The 20,221-nt window shown below is 44.9% G+C and overlaps 1 protein-coding gene across 5 annotated transcripts in view; it reads right to left on the bottom strand.

The window, feature by feature from the left end:
• Nucleotides 1–20,221, bottom strand: part of WDR17 (WD repeat domain 17) — a 296,790-nt gene that overhangs the window by 41,744 nt on the left and 234,825 nt on the right. For all 5 annotated transcript variants that reach the window (XM_063920656.1, XM_063920653.1, XM_063920655.1 and 2 more), the window contains 6 exons: nucleotides 19,102–19,251; nucleotides 15,572–15,702; nucleotides 12,824–12,949; nucleotides 11,132–11,287; nucleotides 8,728–8,792; nucleotides 7,442–7,574 (listed from right to left, as the gene is read on the bottom strand). In XM_063920656.1, coding sequence (XP_063776726.1) covers nucleotides 7,442–7,574; nucleotides 8,728–8,792; nucleotides 11,132–11,287; nucleotides 12,824–12,949; nucleotides 15,572–15,702; nucleotides 19,102–19,251 — 761 coding nt within the window. The remainder of the gene's footprint in view (nucleotides 1–7,441; nucleotides 7,575–8,727; nucleotides 8,793–11,131; nucleotides 11,288–12,823; nucleotides 12,950–15,571; nucleotides 15,703–19,101; nucleotides 19,252–20,221) is intronic.

The following is a 20,221-nucleotide window of genomic DNA, read 5'->3' as shown; positions in this document are numbered from 1 at the left end:
ACAGGTGTCCCCATTTTACACAGTGCGGCAGACAGGTGTCCCCATTTTACACAGTGCGGCAGACAGGTGTCCCCATTTTACACAGTGCGGCAGGCAGGTGCCCCCATTTTACACAGTGCGGCAGGCAGGTGCCCCCATTTTACACAGTGCGGCAGGCAGGCCCCCATTTTACACAGCGTGGCAGGCAGGCCCCCATTTTACACAGCGTGGCAGGCAGGTGTCCCCATTTTACACAGCGCGGCAGGCAGGTGTCCCCATTTTACACAGTGCGGCAGGCAGGTGTCCCCATTTTACACAGTGCGGCAGGCAGGTGTCCCCATTTTACACAGCGCGGCAGGCAGGCCCCCATTTTACACAGCGTGGCAGGCAGGCCCCCATTTTACACAGCGTGGCAGGCAGGCCCCCATTTTACACAGCGTGGCAGGCAGGTGTCCCCATTTTACACAGTGCAGCAGGCAGGTATCCCCAGTGTGGCAGGCAGGTATCCCCAGTGTGGCAGGCAGGTGTCAAGTGGTGGGGGGGAAGGAAGGGGGAGAGAGAGATATACTTACATGTTCCGCTCTTCGGATCCTGCCGCCGGACGTCCCTCGCGCCAGCCGCCCCCGCCGCCGCCTCCTTCCAGCTTCTCTCCTCCCTCTCCCCGAGCGCTCCTGCTCGGGGGGCGGGGCTTCGTGGAATGACGCGTTTGCGTCATGACGTCACGACGCAAACGCGTCATTTCGCGAAACTCCGCCCCCTCGAGCAGGAGCGCTCGGGGAGAGGGAGGAGAGGGGGAAATAACACTTAAAGTGCCGTGGCGGGCGCCCCGTGCGGTTGCACGGCTCGCCCGCCGCTAGAAACGGCACTGATGCTTAGCAATAGGTATGTCTAGTGGGACTACAAGCGCCAGCAAGCCACACTGCATCTGTTAATTATCATATATGACTTTCATGAATGCTTAGCAATAGGTATGTTTAGCTTATTAATCATTAGCAGATTTAAGCAAACTTTATTTTTTGCATTTGGGGAATGTGTGATGGTTTCATACCCCCACACCATTTGTCTGTGTAAGTTTTATTGCTTTAAATGGGTGATGGGCTAGGAGTGGGTCCAATCAATCAATGTGCTTACATACACATGTTTGTTGCTCTTTATATTAGCTTGTAGTCTAGCTGAAACAGCGTAGCTGATTCAGTGTGGGGTGAAAGCTTTCAAAGGGAGAAACTTTCTAAGGGTGTCATCTGTGACTTTTACTGGACTTCTACTGGACGGAAACTGAAAGGAAGCACCATCAATTGCACACAAAAAAACAACACAAACCCCAATACTTGGACTGAAGCTACAAATGTTTGTTTACTCCTAATATTCTCCAAACCTCACTTATTTGGAAAACTATACATTCACTTTCTGCACAAACACCTGCATTGCAACTTCTACTCTGACCCTGCAAACACCTGGACAACAAATGGGTCACTGAGAAGCATATTTAATGAAGTAACACTGACTTGCAGTTTGCCAACACTGTGTAATTTTCCAACTAACATCAGCAAATATTTGATTTACTGTTACCTGTAGATAATAACGACAGTTTAACATTGAATTTATTTCTGCAAACTTCACTGCTCTCTTATTCAGCCACCACTCCTCCTCCTACTCTCATTTTGCTACCACTATTTACCCCATCCACACTATGGCCAGGCTGGCAACATCCCTCATTAATCCTCGTCTTCCTATTCCTTTTTTCTGTCCCCTGTTACCACCTCTATCCCTCTCTCCCAGTCTCCTACATCTCATGCTGTCTCCTCTCCTCTGTCTGCCTCCCTTCCCCTCCTCTTCTGTTTCCCCACTGCAATTCACTTCTGCCCCTTCACACCATTTATACCCCAGCACTCAACCCTGCTCTCTCCCTCCTCTGCGTGTCTCCTCACCTCTCCTCCACCAGTATCATACTGCACTCCCTCCCTGCCTCACTCCTGCAGTCTCCCTTCCTAGCCAAGGCCCCAGCACCATCAATTCACCCTCTTTATCCCTTCCTTCCCCATCAAGCTTACCTCAACGCCATAGCAATCCAGATAATCTCATTCACATCTCTCCAACAAACTCATACCCCCTATCCTGTGCACTCTGGAATGCCAGATCTGTTTGCAACAAATTGACCCCCACTCACGACCTCTTCAAACTCCCTGCACCTCCTGGCCATTACTGAAACCTGGATTACACCCTATGACACCACTTCTCCTGCTTCTCTCTCGGCTGGGGGCCTTACATTCTCACACACACCCCGACCTGGGGGTCGTCATGGGGGTGGTGTTGGGATCCTTTTACCCTCAAGCTACACATACCAACTTATACCTCCAGAACCATCTCTTACATTCTCTACATTTGAGGTCCATGCAATTCGCCTCTACCAACCCACTAATCTTCGAGTTGCTGTCATTTACCGTCCACCTGGCATTTCCTCTAAATTCCTCGACAACTTTGCTTCCTGGCTACCTCACTTCCTCTCTTCTGACATTCCCACCATTATCCTAGGTGATTTCAACATCCCTATCGATAACCCCACAAAACCACCTGCCTCTAAACTCCTTAACCTCACCTCTTCACTTGGTCTCTCCCAGTGGACCTCCTCACCCTCCCATGTGAACGGGAGCTCACTGGATCTGGTTTTCACTCACCGCTGTGTTATTTCTGATTTCTCCAATTCCCCTTTTCCCCTCTCTGACCACCACTTGCTCTCATTCAACTTATCTATCTCTGCTCCCCCATCTCTCCCTCCTAAGGCTACCATCACTAAGCGTAATATTGAGGCTATTGACACCTCATCCCTATCCTCCCTGTTTGACTCGCTTCTCTCTCCTCTTCTCTCTCTCACATGCCCTGAACAAGCCACATCTCTATACAATGCATCTCTTACTTCAGCCCTTGACTCTGTTGCTCCGCCAACCACTATTCACCCTCGCAGATCAACACCTCAACCCTGGCACACCAAATGCACCAGATATCTACAAAAATGCTCACGTACTGCCGAGCGACACTGGAGGAAATCACGCTCTCAAGCAGACTTCCTCCATTTCAAATTCATGCTCTCATCCTTCAGTGCTGCCCTTTCCCTTGCTAAACAATCATACTTCAAAATCCTCATCTCTACCCACTCTTCCAACCCCCGGCGCCTCTTTGCCACTGTTAACTCCCTCCTCTGCCCACCACCACCTCCTCTCCCTTCCTCATTGTCTGCTCTTGACTTTGACACTTACTTCACATCCAAGATTGACTCCATACGTCAGGACATCACATCCCACCAGTCCAGCAACCAGCCACCACCCATCCTTTGCCACCCCTCCCCTACCCTCTTACCAACTCTGACATCTTTCTCCCTAGTATCTGGTGAGGAAGTCATGGCCCTCATACACTCCTCCCCCCCCACAACCTCCCCACTCGACCCTATCCCCTCCCACCTCCTTCGCTACCTCTCCCCTTCTGCCTGTTCCCATCTTGCCCACCTTCTCAATCTCTCCCTCTCATCAGGCACTGTCCCCTCTGCCTTCAAGCATGCTCTTGTCACCCCTATTCTTAAAAAACCTACCCTTGATCCTAACACTCTCTCCAACTATCGACCGATCTCTCTCCTCCCCTTTGCCTCCAAACTTCTTGAGCGTATTGTCTATAATCGCCTTACTGCCTTTCTTTCCTCTCACTCACTGCTTGACCCATACCAGTCTGGTTTCCGCTCTCTCCACTCCACTGAAACTGCCCTCACAAAAGTCTGCAATGACCTCCATGCCGCCAAATCTAAGGGCCACTACTCTCTGCTTATTCTTCTTGACCTCTCTGCTGCTTTTGACACTGTGGACCACCCTCTTCTTCTGCAAATCCTTCACTCTCTTGGTCTACGTGATACTGCCCTCTCCTGGCTGTCCTCCTACCTCTCCGATCGTTCCTTCTCTGTCTCCTCTCATGATGCTACCTCGCCCCCACTTCCACTAACTGTTGGTGTCCCCCAAGGTTCTGTTCTTGGGCCTCTCCTTTTCTCTCTCTATACGTCCTCTTTAGGTGAACTCATTAGTTCTTTTAATTTCCAGTATCACCTCTATGCTGATGACACTCAAATCTACCTCTCCTCCCCTGATCTCTCCACGGCTCTCCTCACTCGTGCCTCTAACTGTCTTTCTGCTATCTCTTCCTGGATGTCCCAGCGCTTTCTTAAACTCAACATGTCTAAGACTGAGCTGATCATCTTCCCACCCTCCCGCACAACCTCACCTCCCACAATCTCATTATCCATTGATGGCACGACTATCTCCTCTAGCCCCCAAGTACGCTGTCTTGGTGTAATCCTTGACTCCTCCCTCTCCTTCAAACCACACATTCAGCACCTCTCACAAACCTGTCATTTTCATCTCAAAAACATTTCCAGGATCAGACCTTTTCTCACCCAGGATGCCACTAAGATCATTATTCACTCACTGATTATTTCCAGACTGGACTACTGTAATCTCCTCCTAACTGGCCTCCCTGACAATTACCTCTCTCCACTCCAGTCTATCCTCAATGCTGCTGCTCGGCTCATCTTCCTCACCAAACGCACTACATCCACCTCCCCTCTCCTACTAGCCCTTCACTGGCTTCCCTTCCCCTTCAGAATCCAATTCAAACTTCTCACTCTCACTTACAAAGCTCTCACCCAATCCTCTCCCATTTACATCTCTGACCTTATCTCCCTTTACTCTCCCACCCGTCCTCTTCGCTCTGCTAATGCACGCCGCCTCTCCTGTCTCCTGATTACTTCCTCCCACTCCTATCTCCAAGATTTTTCACGTGCTGCTCCCTTCCTTTGGAATTCTTTACCTCTCCCCCTCAGACTCTCCACCTCTCTACAAAACTTCAAACGGGCTCTCAAGACCCATTTCTTTACCAAACCCAGCCAAATCTCATCCTAACCCCCTGTTCCATGCTCTCTATGTACCCCATCTGTGTCACCCCTGTCTGTCTACCCCTACCCCTAGAATGTAAGCTCTCACGAGTAGGGCCCTCTTCCCTCATGTGCTCACCCTTTTCTTCTTTAATAATTCTCAACTGCCCAAATCACAGTTTTGAGGCCACCTGGAACTTATCTCTGTCATTTACTGGTGTAGTTATGCTTAGTTACCCTGTACTTGTCCAAAATTGATTTCAACTGTAAGTCACTGTTTTGATTATGTGCATATGTACTCTGTAATTGGGCGCTGCGGAACCCTTGTGGCGCCATATAAATAAATGATAATAATAATAATAATAATAACATGTAGAATGTGTTCTGTGGGTGTGGTGTGGCCATGTAGGTAGAATACAGCCTATACAGACTGAGAATGAATACGTACCATGTAACAAAGAGAAGAGCTGTATGGATGTACAATAATAGAGGATTTTAGGTTAATGGTTGTGTTTGCTGAAGAACTAAGTTTTCAAGTTTGCTTCACCAATATAACCTTGTTAATGTCACTATTCTCATGGCACAACATGTGGGAGAAGTCTGTAAAGTGCTGGTGGACCCAAGAATTGTGGTACGGCTAGTGTTTCAAGTGGCAGTAAATGTAGAAATGCAAGTCATTGCCAAATATATGCCAGTTTGTATATACACATAAAGGGCTGGATGTACTAAGCATGAAAATACGGTCCAACCTTTGAAAACTGCTGATTGCCTCAATACTCTTATGTATCATGTTCCAAAAAGCTAAGCTTGCACCCAATAGCCAATGCACTATATAGAAGCTGTTGCCCATAGAAGCCTATGCACTTCTTTTTGTGGAAATCCCTACAGCGGGATCCGAATGATCTCTCTTTAACCACCTGCGGCTTGCACATGAGCGGGTAGACATCCGTGCATGCGCAGTAAGAAACCTGGATCATTAATCCAGAAGTCCTCACATCGCGAGGACAGCTCTTATTAGTAGAGCTGTCCAGAATGTAATTATGAATGCATACCTCATTAAAAACATCGCTATGCATTAGATAAGGGGAAGGATGTAGGATATACAATACATGATACATCCCACCCATACAATTTTGACACCTATACAAATGTAGCCATGTTCATCTTTGCAGCGATGCAACTTACTGCATGGAGCAAATGCAAAAGGTGGTGTAGAGAGTTCCCTAGGTGGCGCAAAAGCAGCTCTGGTGTATAAAGCTAGGATAGAAACGTCACCACATTTATGAACACAGATAAAAACACGAAATACAAGCTTATGTTACACACTGAGCGCTACAAAAAAAAGTTGATAATACATCCCTCTTTTTCTATTCAGGCAACCTTTGGAAGACTTTTCTTGTAATAATGTGTGTCCAGTGCACCGATTCCAATATGGAAATAAAAACACAAAAAATCACACAATGTGTAGAAGGTTCTAAAAGAATAAATATCAAAGGCAAAGGCACAATATGGGTGCAGCAGCGTACCCCACTCACACAGTAGGGGGTAGATAAACACGCATCAAGTTATCTTTATCACTTCCAATCGCATATATCCCAAGGAAAGGGGTGTGTCACAAGAAAACAGGTGGTTTAACTAAATGGACAGGCGTACCCCAACACTCACAGGGAATAGAATGGTGGTAAACACATCAAGGTTTCTTTAAGGTGTGGATAATCAATACACACAGCATACCCCAACTCACAGTGAGAGATGCTGCGACAATCCTATTAAGGTATCTTTTAAGCAATGCAACGTTAAATCTCCTTCAATTGTCAATCCTGTAATTGACTATTCCCTGTGAGTGTTGGGGTACGACTGTCCATTTAGTTAAACCACCTGTTTTCTTGTGACACACCCCTTTCCTTGGGAGATATGCAATTGGAAGTGATAAAAATACCTTGATGCTTGTTTATCTTCCCCCTACTGTGTGAGTGGGGTACGCTGCTGCACCCATATTGTGTCTTTGTCTTTGATATTTATTCTTTTAGAACCTACTACACATTGTGTGTGTTTTTTGTGCTTTTATTTCCATATTGGAATTGGTGCACTGGACATACAGTATTGCAAGAAAAGTCTTCCAAACGTTGCCTGAAAAGAAAAAGAGGGACATATTATCAACTTTTTTCTGTAGCGCTCAGTGTGTAACATAAGCTTGTATTTCGTGATTTTACTGCATGGAGCGCCAGGCTGTCTCTAATTGCAGGGGCAATCACTACATTAATTCGGTTAGGAATTAATGGAGCGATCGCTGAGTGCGAATAGTTGCAGCCCTTCATGCCATGCAGCATACCGCATCGCAGCAAAGATGAACATGAGTATATCTATTCAGTTACATACATTTTAACACATAAGCTGCCTTAAATCCAGCCTATAAATGCATCTGAAGCAAATATACTGCAGTCATCATCATCAACTTAAATGCACTAATGTCATGTGCAACTTTAAACCATTCTCCCTGTGTTCTAATTGTAATGATTGCTAATGGTGATGCTAAATGGAAGCTATTCATACCTGTGCAACAAGTAAAGCCTCCTTAAGTTGCCCTCTGGAAGTAAAGAAATTGACAAGTTTTCTCACATCCCCAGTAGCTATACAGTAGGGAATGACATCATCATTTTCCTCCTCAATCAGCTGACTGGCTCTTCTAGAATGAAACCAAACATAGGAGGATTCAGTCACCATTATCAGTGAGCAGTCGCCATCATTTCATATTCATAAACGATGCACAAAAATTGAGCTGAAGTTTAATTAGTTTACATAACATGTATTTATGTTTGCTATCTCTAGTTTATTGCTGTTCTAATCTTTCAGAGTCCGTTTACAGTAATTTGACAATAGTCCCTCATCTAACCACGTGTAGAAAGGTTAACAGACAAAGGCACGTATCACTTAAGTTCTTCCAATGGATAGGTAAGAATGATATAGGAATTTAGGTGGAGATTTATCAAAGCTTGGAGAGAGATCAACTAATCAGCTTCTACTGTCATTTTACAGGTTGTGTTCAGGCTTCTCTCCTCCATTATCTCCTTTTTAGTTATCTACTATGTTGAAAGGAAGAATCCTGAAAAGTAACAAATGGAAGAATTTTCTTACAGAAAAGGTAGTAGATCTGTGAAATAGCCTCCCAACAATTATGGTACAGATTATGAGAATTCAAGATTGCTAAAACTGTAAATTATAAAAAAGAAAAACCCAACAACAATACATTCATCCACACACAAAAAAAGCCGGACTAGATGGAACTCATAAAAACTGAACGTAGGATCTGTGGGTCAGGACATGAACATGGTAGTGCCATTACGTTCTCAAGCCCCATAGCACAATTTTGGAATGTGGGCCCATTACACTCCCATGGCCCCTGCTCTGCTCTTCTTACCATGCTTGGCAGCAACACATGAGCAGTGAAGACCCGTTAGGGCTGCACTGGGCATGCTCTCTGCTGATAGGTGATGATAATGATTGCACACAGAACATCCACTGCTGCAGAGTATGTGGCAGCTGTGATTCCTTGCATCTTAAGTTCACATGTTTAAAAAGGTTTCATACGCAATACAGTATATACAGGTAATTATAAAAAAATTTTTTTTCAAGGTTTTCAAAATTTCTTTTAATCTGGTGTCATCACCCTGTTACTTACTAAGGTCATTGTACTGTTGTAGACTGCAATCAAAAGCTTGCTTGTACTCACTGTCATAAGTGCAGTACTGAGGTTGCTACTCAATATCTAGAATGTCACTATCTGGAAAACACTTGCTGCCCCTTAGAATAGTTTGGTAATTATAGGTATATGTACTCACCTTTGCATTAATTTTTTCCAGTATTTCATAGAAACACCTGGAGCCACAGACAATGCCTTATCCCACTATAAATGAAATAATATGAGACATATATATATATAATACATTTTATTCTTCCATTCATTTTAATTTATAACTCGGTACAATAGATCGCTATGTACTGTATGTTTCCTGGGGCATAGTGTTTGTTTGGGACTGCCTGTGTATGTTATTTCATATCTCCTTGGTTAGTGGTGGAACTACCGCCACTGCAGGCATAGTGGCTGGTACCAGGCCCTGAGGTAAAGGGGCCCAGCGATGCCAGGTCACCCTTCTGAGGTGCCCACTGTACTTTCAGAAGGGAAGAGCAGGGGCCTCTTTTGTGTATGATCATTTACAACTACAGAAAATGTAGGCCTACACTGCTTTTCTTTTTTTTCAAGTGCTCACCAAGCACACCTACTTTCTGGTGTTTGGAAACTTATGTATACAGATGTATAAGTTTAGTTACTGGCACATTTGACCAGCCGAAAAAATAAAGTAGTTTTCTGTGGAGCAAAATGCTGACCCATAAATGAAGAAAGGTCTCCTTATATAGTCTTTCTCCATCCTTGACAGGACATTTAACTTGTCAGGACATGTCATCCCGCATTCTCATGTTTTAACTTGACTGGATGCCATTAGCAAAGTCTGTCTGATCCACCCAACTCACATTGGAAAGAACGGACTTGCTCCCTCACAGATACTCATACCTCCCTTGTTTATGAAAAGATAAGCACCTGACATCACCAAATAATATTTATGCTGTGGATCTGCACTTATACACAGCTGGAAATAACCTTTTATCTATTATTTTATCTTAGGCATCTACATATACAGTCTGACTTCTTTAAGTATTTCCAACAAAGGGAGCTATACAGTATATACCATGCAAACACAGTGCAGAATATAATTGTGTCTTCTTTTGATGTCATTACACCTATCTTATTTTTTGCTCGGTGCACACTAAAATGGAGTAACAAACGTGTGATGCAGTTTTTGCATAGATCAGTTACTGGATCTACACACCCATAAGGTGTAATACTTGTTGAGCCTAGCCTGAAACATGAAATAGTACACAAGCAAGATATGACAATGAGCTAGAAGATTGGGAAAGCTTGGAAATATGCCATTCATTTGATATACACCGCAGAACATTTTCCTGACTAGTTGCTTTTTCATATGAATTTTCTACAAAAAGCTGTAATTCCCATCTTACTATGTAAAACAATTTATTATTAGTTGTGCCCATGAGTAAGCACTGCATAAAAAAGGTACAGTATACATTGACATATACTGTATGAACATTCATGAGATGCAGCCCACTAGCCTGTGAAACACTTGATGTATAAACTAGAACAGAGATAGACTGTGCTACACGATGGCAGCTGCACAGCTTGGATTTGGGTGTGGATTATTAGATCTACACTAACAAGGGCTACAGTCAATAGGTCTACCACTAATGGTAGACATGCTTTAGGTCGACAAGGTCAAAAGATCGACATAGAAAAGGTAGACAGTAGGAATGGTCGACAGGATCAAACGGCCAACGTGGTCAGAAGGTCAACATGGAAATGGTTGACACAAAAAAGGTAGATACCATTTTTTTTTTTGGGGGGGGGTGTCTTTTGTCACTTTTCTGCCACAAACAAGCACCATTAGTGCGCTGCGTCCCTTCGCATGGCTCGCTTCGTTTGCCATGCTTCGGGAAAGGTACCTCGCTGCGCTCGGCACAGGTTACTATTCCCAATCGTGGTCCACGTGGATGGTAAAATATGGAAAAGTTGAAAAAAATGAAAAAATAAATGAGAAAACTTGTGTCTACCTTATGTGTGTTGACCATTGTCATGTCGACCTTTTGACCCTGTCGACCTTTTAACCTTGTTGACCTGTCTACCGTTTACATGTCGACCTTTTGACCCTGTCGACCTAATGCATGTCTACCATTAGTGGTAGACCTACTGACTGTAGACCTTTTTAGTGTAGATCTACAGTATAGTCCGGATACCCATGGATTTAGCACAGACATGGCGCATAAGGTCCATGTATTGCAATCTCACCTCAGACAGCAGAAAAGCCTGGGCAATTATATGCACAAAGATATGTGCATTCAGTGTACCCATGACATGGTGTAATACCCCTTCTACCCCCAAACAACTGTGCCTGCATGTAAGAAATGATCTGCAAAGAGTGCCTCTTTTATCAGGGTATAGCTAACAATTATTTTAATTTGATGTATAAATATATTTTTGAAAAATAAATTATAACTATATATATATATATATATATATATATATATATAAATACCATAAGTAATGGTCCAGGCTCACTTCTCATTATTAGAGTCATACTGTTGGGATAATAACTGAAGAAGCAGTATAAATACCTCCCCGAGTTCCACTAACAGCTCACAGTATCTTTGGATCTGTCCTAACCGCAGGTGGATTTCAGCAGCTTCCTTCAGCCGTTCTTCTTTGCTTGGAGCACCAATGCCACCACCAAACTTGGACATCTTCACTGTTGTCAGCTCTTGGGCTTTAGACTGTCAGGGATACAAACAGAACTTACATATTTATTGACATCTATGTTTAGCACTGATGACAATATATACTATTTTATTTTAGGGCTTGCACATGTGTAGGCATTGAAAAGCAAAGATTTGTGCTACTTAACCCCTTCACTGCTGAGATTTTCTCACCCTGTGCTGAGGTCATTTTCCCACTCATCACATTCCAACATCAATGTCACTGATTTTTTTGAGTGAGGTACCCACACAAACAAACCTTGTATATATAATAGACATTGTATTTTCAGAAAATACCATTACTCTTTTTATCCATTATAACACCTATAAAATATGTAACCAAAATGGCAAAAAAAAGTGATTTTTTTTTTTTTTTTTAACACCACAAAGAAATAATAGCAACTAGGGGACTATATAACTTAAAAGAGGGGAGTTCCCTCTTTCAAATATGGCTACATCCACATTTATAGGTGTCATTATAGGGGTAATAAGACAAAAAGTGCCCTCTTCCCCCACACTTATATGGAAAACATGTTTCCGTAGGACTGGGTAACATTATCCGATGATCAGAGGTGATCACCAGACATAAAGTACTGAGACCCATCATATGAAAGAGTGGATAGCCCTATTTAAAAAATGAATGCCAGTTTAGGGCTATTGTCCTCTGCAGAGACGGGGTTAAAGTATGGCAATTTGTTCTTGCTCTAACAGGACATTCAATGCCTCTTCAAAACATATTCACGGCATGTTTATTCACATATGTCCAATACTGTCTGAAGCAAGAAGAACCCACATGTCCTGTGACATAGCTGATGACTTTTCCACCTCAGCCGCTGAGGACTCGGACCCGGCACTGGCCCTCCTCCCCAGGACTCAGCAGACATTGCGGAGAGTCCATGAAGACGCTGGCGAGAACCAGGCTAAACTAATGTGAAGCAGCATTTTTGCATCTTCCTGGCAGCCATCGCAGATTTTCCCCCCATTTTGGCATAGCACTACAGTCAGGGGTGTGAACGAGGACCCTTCTATCTGCTTTTTGGTTCAAAATAAAGATGTCACGGAAGCATAGTAATAAAGATGAATAACAAGAAAGTTGAGAGGAAGAAACTATAGGATTTATACACATCCACACGGCTGAAGCCCGTCATATTATGCGAGGTTGTCTGCCAAGCAATTGACAGACCACATCATTTGGTACGAACATAATCTGCTTATGAAAAGGAAACTTCAGACTACTATGTTACAGTATTATACTATGTTTTTTTAATTTTTTTGAGGTACGAGTAAGATATACACCAAAAAAAAACGGAGAACTCTTCCATTTGGAAGGACTGTTTATATTAAGTATTTGTGTGCGCTACTGTGTGGTGGTCTTTTTTGCTTGTACTTTGGTTTTATCTGAGTGTTGGGTGACACTCTTTTCCACTAGACACAACAAGCCTTTGCGCAACTGTGATATTTATCTTTTTCTTCCCAAAAAGTTCCTTATACTGTCAGAAGCAATGGCTAACACAGGAGTGTCTCTACCACAAGAAATAAGGGTAATATACTTACTGTCTTAAACCTAACCAGATGCTTCATGTGCATAATTCCTTTGCAGTAGTTTTGTGGAAGTAAACTGTCATCTTGACCTTTCAACACTGCGACTAAGTCCCATAAGTTTTTGCTGCCTCCTGGAGGCTAAGAGTCAGGAATTAGAATTAATCATCAATATATTAATATAACAATAAAGTGAAGATGCTGCTTAAATGTATTCTATGTAAATAAATGTAAGGAAAGATATACAAAATATATTATGAAACAATACAACAGTTTAGTGAAGAAAACAAATGATTGTGATTCGGCAGTAAATATGGTTCTTTTAGGTAAAGGTCTTCATTGACAGCTCCACCACTCTTTAGCCTCATACAGATACAATCCCGGCACAATGTGTACTGTGAAACCAAGAAAACTACTAAAACCACCAATTCACACTTCTGTGCCGTTCATGGGCCTAATTCATGCTTGTACGCAAATGCAATTGCGATTCTCTAGACTATGGAGCTGCTAATGTTAGCAAGTGAAGCTGCCGCCCAGGAATGATGCCCACCGGAGCCTTTGCAAACTCATTCGCAACTGCATACACATTCGCAGCCTATGCGCAAAAACGGAGGAACATCAGGGCTAAAGGTTGGTCTATGACTATGCAGACTGGACACAGCAGTAACAGCACAGAACCCATGTTTTTGTACATACGAGCTTGCAGCTGACGGCAGATACATGGCCCGATAACAGCCATGATACATCTGTGATTTTCCCACCACTCCCCATAAACTCCCCGTTAACACCTCCACATGGTCATTTCCTGTCAAACTCCCCATTGCAAGTGAGATTGCAGCGACACCTTCACACATGGGGGGTTATTCCGACCCGATTGCCGCTGCAGTTTATTGCAGCGCAGCGATCGGGTTGGAAATGCGCATGTGCCAGCGCTGTAGTGCGCTGGCGCATGCCAGCTGTCGTTGCCTAGCGATCACCTCTGAGGCAGAGGCGGTCGCTGGGCAGGAGGGGGATGGACGGCGGCATTAAGCCGCCGTTTAGGGGGCACGGTCCGGCTAACACAGGTGTGGCCGGACCATTGGGGGGGCGGGCTGCAGCAGCTGTGTGACTTCACACGCAGCCGCTACGACCCGGGGCAGCAAAGAGGTTCTCCCTGCTCCAGCTCCACACACCTGGTATGCAGTTTTCTAATTTTGTCTGTAAATTGCTCTGGCTCCTGAACTCTGATCCCCATGTCCCCAGTACCTCCTGAAAGGTGGAACTCTCTAGTTGTTTATCCCATTGTAGGCTAATAAATCTATTTCCAGGAACTGGAGATATCTTCAGTCAAGCAAGCTGCCCTCCCACCAGAAAACTACGTATATTAAGCCCACTCCACTATACACCCCTGCCCTGCGTATTAAACAACCCCTACCACCCTGGAAGTCATGTACCGGGGCTCCTTCATATAGCCCAATGCCCCAGTTTAGTGTTCTCCCTCCTGCCCCATCTCCCACCATCTGTGCATTAAAGGAGTAATTAGCAGACATTACTGCTCCAGGTCCTACATGCCGAACAGCAGATATGAACACCCCCTACCGCCCACTGGACATCAAAGCTGACGCTGATAGCACCCCACACCCCTACCACTGGAGGATGGGTAGGGGCCCCAGTGCATTGCTTTGCCCAGGGGCCTACACTGCTGTTAAGATGGCCCTGGGTCTATTATGTTGTCGATAAAAGTGGCTGCATGCAAACACACGTCATCACTCACATTGGGGGCCACACTCACATGGAGAATCTGCACCTAGGTCTAAGGACACACCAAATGGTATTTAAGTATCTAAAGATGCTGAAAGTGGGTGTCTCAGACACTACACATTCGGGCGCATGGCAGTTCACCAGGGAGGGGTTTGTATCATCAATTGCATAAAGTCACAGGAGCAGCTGCAGCAGACGCACACACAACAGTCACTGTGTCCCACCATTCACTGTGTCATTAGCTCTCCCTTCCCCCCACTTCCGTCTTATCCCATCTATGGGGGTAATTCCAAGTTGATCGCAGCAGGAAATTTTTTAGCAGTTGGGCAAAACCATGTGCACTGCAGGGGGGGCAGATATAACATGTGCAGAGAGAGGTAGATTTGGGTGTGGTGTGTTCAATCTGCAATATAAATTGCAGTGTAAAAATAAAGCAGCCAGTATTTACCCTGCACAGAAACAAAATAACCCACCCAAATCTAACACTCTCTGCACATGCTATATCTGCCTCCCCTGCAGTGCACATGGTTTTGCCCAACTGCTAAAAAAAATTCCTGCTGCGATCAACTTGGAATTACCCCCTATATCTCTTTCCTAGCCCCCTGTATCTCTCACTCCCAACACTACCTATGTGTTTCCTGAGGGCCCACACCCTTCTCTGGAGATCAGTTTACAGACTGTGCATTTGAATTATACATCACACATATAGTACATTAAATAGCAAAATACTATGCTGGTTTTTTACAGTGCATTGCTCTTACTAATTTAATACATTCTAATGCATGTACTAGCAGTGTTTCTCTCTCTCTCTCTCTCTCTCTCTCTCTCTCTGTATATATATATATATATATAGCCAAGCCCCTGTGGAGGATGACCACAGCCCTAGGCATGGGCCCTTACCACTGCATTCCTCCGGTGGGCCCTTCAAGCCCCAGTCCGGCACTGCCCACACGTCTCTCTTCAATAGCATCCGAAAAAAGAGTTTTGTCCTATTTTAACATGTAGAAGAACCTTGATACTTACAGACAGACATTCTGAAAACCATCTTAATTTTTTCCCTCTGTGATTATCAGACAGCTTGTCCACTTCTTGCTTAATATCCCGTGACACTTTTCCACACAATAAAGGCGGAGCTCCAGGCTCCATGGCACGGTCTAATAGACAGAAGAGAAACAGAGACATACAGTATTTTCACAGTACAATAACAAGGTACCAGGTATAACATAGTACAATAACAAGGTATCAGGTAATCCACAGTCCATGGAAAATAGCTCACATTTGTTACATATTATCAAGTTCCCAACTATCCCCATTGTGGCCTAAGGTAATAACATGAACAGGGCTGTTTCATAAGATACCATCAATGTTTTGAATATTTTACAATATCTGGCCAGTGGAATAGCTACTGCCACCTGGATATACTAAAGGAATCAGACAGGAAGCTAGTATTGGCAACTGCATAATCATATACTACGGAAATTAGACAGGAAACTAGCTATTGGCACCTGGATATACTCAGTACAAGAATGAGGCAGCAGGCTAGCTATTGGCACCTGCATATACAGTACTTAGTACAGGAATGAGGCATCAGGCTAGCTATTGGCGCCTGCACATACTTAGTACAGGAATGTGGCAGCAGGCGAGCTATTGGCGCCTGCACATACTTAGTACAGGAATTAGGCAGTAGGCTAGCTATTGCCACCTGAATATACTTCATAGTTATCTACTTTCTGGCTGCTCCCAGCCAGGACACACAGCAGGGGGGCATGTAGGAGGCGGGTCGGGGCATGGTGATGCAAAAGTATCATCGCAGCCCCGCCCCCACCTTACAATGCCCACATTACCGGCATTGTAAAGTGGGGGATGGGGTTACAATGACACAATTTAGCGCAAATCGCGTCATCACCCTGCCCACATGTCCTGTGTGTCGGGATGCCGTGGGAGTGCGGGTAGCGGTTAGTGGGGGGTGCGGCGGTTTGGGGGGGGGGGAGAGGGGCAGGATGCGGGAGACTTGCCGACTTCCCCGGGGGACTGGGAGTGCCACCTGATTTTCGGGAGCCTCCTGGCCTTTCCGGGAGAGTAGGCATGTATGATATACTTAGTACAGGAATTAGGCAACAGGCTAGCTATTGGCACCTATATATTCAGTGCTGTAGTACAGGAATGAGGCAGCAGGCTAGCTATTGGCACCTGAATATACTTGGTACAGGAATGAGGCAGCAGGCTAGCTATTGGCACCTGAATATACTTAGTACAGGAATGAGGCAGCAAGCTAGCTATTGGCACCTCAATATACTTAGTACAGGAATGAGGCAGCAGGCTAGCTATTGGCACCTGAATATACTTAGTACAGGAATGAGGCAGCAAGCTAGCTATTGGCACCTCAATATACTTAGTACAGGAATGAGGCAGCAGGCTAGCTATTGGCACCTGAATATACTTAGTACAGGAATGAGGCAGCAAGCTAGCTATTGGCACCTCAATATACTAGTACAGGAATGAGGCAGCAGGCTAGCTATTGGCACCTGAATATACTTTGTACAGGAATGAGGAAGCAGGCTAGCTATTGGCACCTGTATATACAGTACTATAGTACAGGAATTAGGCAGCAAGCTAGCTATTGGCACCTGGATATACTCAGTACAAGAATGAGGCAGCAGGCTAGCTATTGGCACCTGTATATACAGTACTATAGTACAGGAATTAGGCAGCAGGCTAGCTATTGGCACCTGAATATACTTAGTACAGGAATGAGGCAGCAGGCTAGCTATTGGCACCTGGCTGTTCTTCTCAGCCCAGCAAACACTGGTGTGTGCTGGGCTGCAGTGTGGCCAGGGAAGTGCTGGGCTCATCCAGGCTCTTTACTGCCCTGGCTGGGAGGAGGCATGCCATGCTCCTATGAGTGGGTGTATCATGTGCTAGACACACCTCCAAAGAGGTCACACCTCTTCCGTGGTGGGTGGGGTTGGGTTGTGGCTTGGGCCCAGCAAGTTGTTGTACCAGGGCCCAGAATTTCTCTTGGCAACCCTGGCTATTGGCACCTGAATATACTTCGTAGTCGTACAGGAGTTAGGCAGCAGGATAGCTGTTGCCACCTGCCTATACTTACAGTAGTACAGGAATTAGGCAGCAGGCTAGCTATTGTCACCTGAATATACTTCATACAGGAATGAGGCAGCAGGCTAGCTATTGGCACCTGAATATACTTCATACAGGAATGAGGCAGCAGGCTAGCTATTGGCACCTGCATATACTTAGTACAGGAATCAGGCAGCAGGCTAGCTATTGGCATCTGCATATACTTAGTACAGGAATGAGGCAGCAGGCTAGCTATTGGCATCTGCATATACTTTGTACAGGAATGAGGCAGCAGGCTAGCTATTGGCACCTGTATGTACTTAGTACAGGAATTAGGCAGCAAGCTAGCTATTGGCATCTGCATATACTTTGTACAGGAATGAGGCAGCAGGCTAGCTATTGGCACCTGTATATACTTAGTACAGGAATTAGGCAGCAAGCTAGCTATTGGCATCTGCATATACTTTGTACAGGAATGAGGCAGCAGGCTAGCTATTGGCACCTGTATATACTTAGTACAGGAATGAGGCAGCAGGCTAGCTATTGGCATCTGCATATACTTTGTACAGGAATGAGGCAGCAGGCTAGCTATTGGCACCTGTATATACTTAGTACAGGAATTAGGCAGCAAGCTAGCTATTGGCATCTGCATATACTTAGTACAGGAATGAGGCAGCAGGCTAGCTATTGGCTGCTGGATATACTCAGTACAAGAATGAGGCAGCAGGCTAGCTATTGCCGCCTGCATATACTTACAGTAGTACAGCAATTAGGCAGCAGGCTAGCTATTGTCACCTGTACAGTAATAAGGCAGCAGGCTATAGAAATGTAGGAAATATATATATATATATATATATATATATATATAAAAGAACATTGGTTCTGTAACCCAAACCTTATTGTATTATCCAGTATAAGGTTCTGATTTTTATATTGAACTGTCTGACATGTCTGAAACAACATGGCATGTCTGGGACTACTAAAGCTTAAAAGTCATAAATGTCGCATTGTGTGTTACAGTTTGTACACTGTATACCGATTATTATAATGAGGCCATGTAATTTATAGGCTAGCAACCAGGGGCTCTGCTTTGTGTGATGATCAGTGGGGGACTGACAAGACCTACAGATGGTGAAAGGCAAAAGTTTTGGTCTATGGGAGGAAAACTAAACAATCATGGAAAGAACATCCAAAACTCTCCCCAAATAGTGCCTGATAGATAGAACCCATAGCCCCAGTACTGTAGGACAAGAATGGAAAGAGGAAATGGGAAGCGTGTAACTTACCTACAGCTACTGTCATTCTCATGCTCAGAGTTAAAGACAATTACAATGCAAATATAAATGAAGGTGGATGGCATGAATTTCTAAATAATATTACAATGCTATTATTGTGAAAATAGTACATTTGCAAATACTACAGTATTTGTAATTAGAATAATAATATTATATGAAAAGAATCAGCTCAGCACATACCAGTGTTGCCAATAATTTCTTCCCAAGGACGGTCTGCTAAGATATTTATTTGAAGAGGTGAAATCAACGGTGTTAGTGACCAGAGCCGCACAGTGGAATCACGGGAACAAGACGCCATTGTGAATGGTCGATTAGGATGACATGTTAGACCTAAGGAATCAAGTAAAAACAATCTGTTTGGACAATAAAAACCCATACAAAAAGCGATTGTGCATTTGTTTCCCAAGTTATTACATCTTCTATCTCTGTGGTTCTCAAACTGTGGGTCCCGACTCCAAAGTGGACTGCGACCATCTCAGTATAGGGTCGCGACTCCATGTTGCTGACCGTCAGGCTGATGACTCCCCTGATCTCTCAGCCAGTGATCCACGGAGGCTGAAAAATCAGTTGAATTGCCTGTTACCTCAGACTCCTTGGATCATTGCCACCCTCTGCAACGCCCTGCCATGTTCTTGTTACACTCTGCCAGCCTCATCACCCACTACCTCCTCATGACACCCTCTGCCCCCTGATCATCCTATGCCTCCCTCTGTCTCTCCCTAGTCACCCTCTGCCGCGCCTAAGTCACCCTCTGCCATCACAACTGTCACCCTCTGCCACCCCATCACCCACGGTCTCTCTCTAGTCACCCTTTGACTCTCCCTAGTTGCCATCTGCTTTTACCTAGTCACCCTCTGCCACCCTGTCTCACTCTGCCATACCCCTGTCATCCTCTGCCATCCCATTGTCACTATATGCCTCCCCCTGCCACCCGCTGCCTCTCCCTGACACCCTCTGCATCTCCCTGACAACCACTGCCTCAACCTCTCTCCCACTGCCACCCTCTACCTCTCCCTGACACCCACTGCCTCTATCTGTTATTCACTGCCACCCCAGTTTCCCACTGCCTCTCCCTGCCACCCTCTGCCTCGCAGTCACCCTCTGCCTCTACCTGTAACCCACTGCCTCCTCCTTGTCACCCACTGCTTCCCCCTGTCACCCACTGTCTCCCTGACATCCCCAAAGCCTTCACAGCAGGTATAAACTTAACATGTGCATGAATATATTAAAAAACACATGTAGGGCTAGGACTCCAAAAGGAGCTCATCCCTGCATTTGTGTAAGAAATGAAGTGATCACA

The sequence above is a fragment of the Pseudophryne corroboree genome, chromosome 1 (assembly GCF_028390025.1).
Source record: "Pseudophryne corroboree isolate aPseCor3 chromosome 1, aPseCor3.hap2, whole genome shotgun sequence".
In the NCBI taxonomy this organism is placed as follows: Eukaryota; Metazoa; Chordata; class Amphibia; order Anura; family Myobatrachidae; genus Pseudophryne; species Pseudophryne corroboree.
Note: the sequence above shows the minus strand (reverse complement) of the source record. Positions and strands in the feature narration are given on the sequence as shown.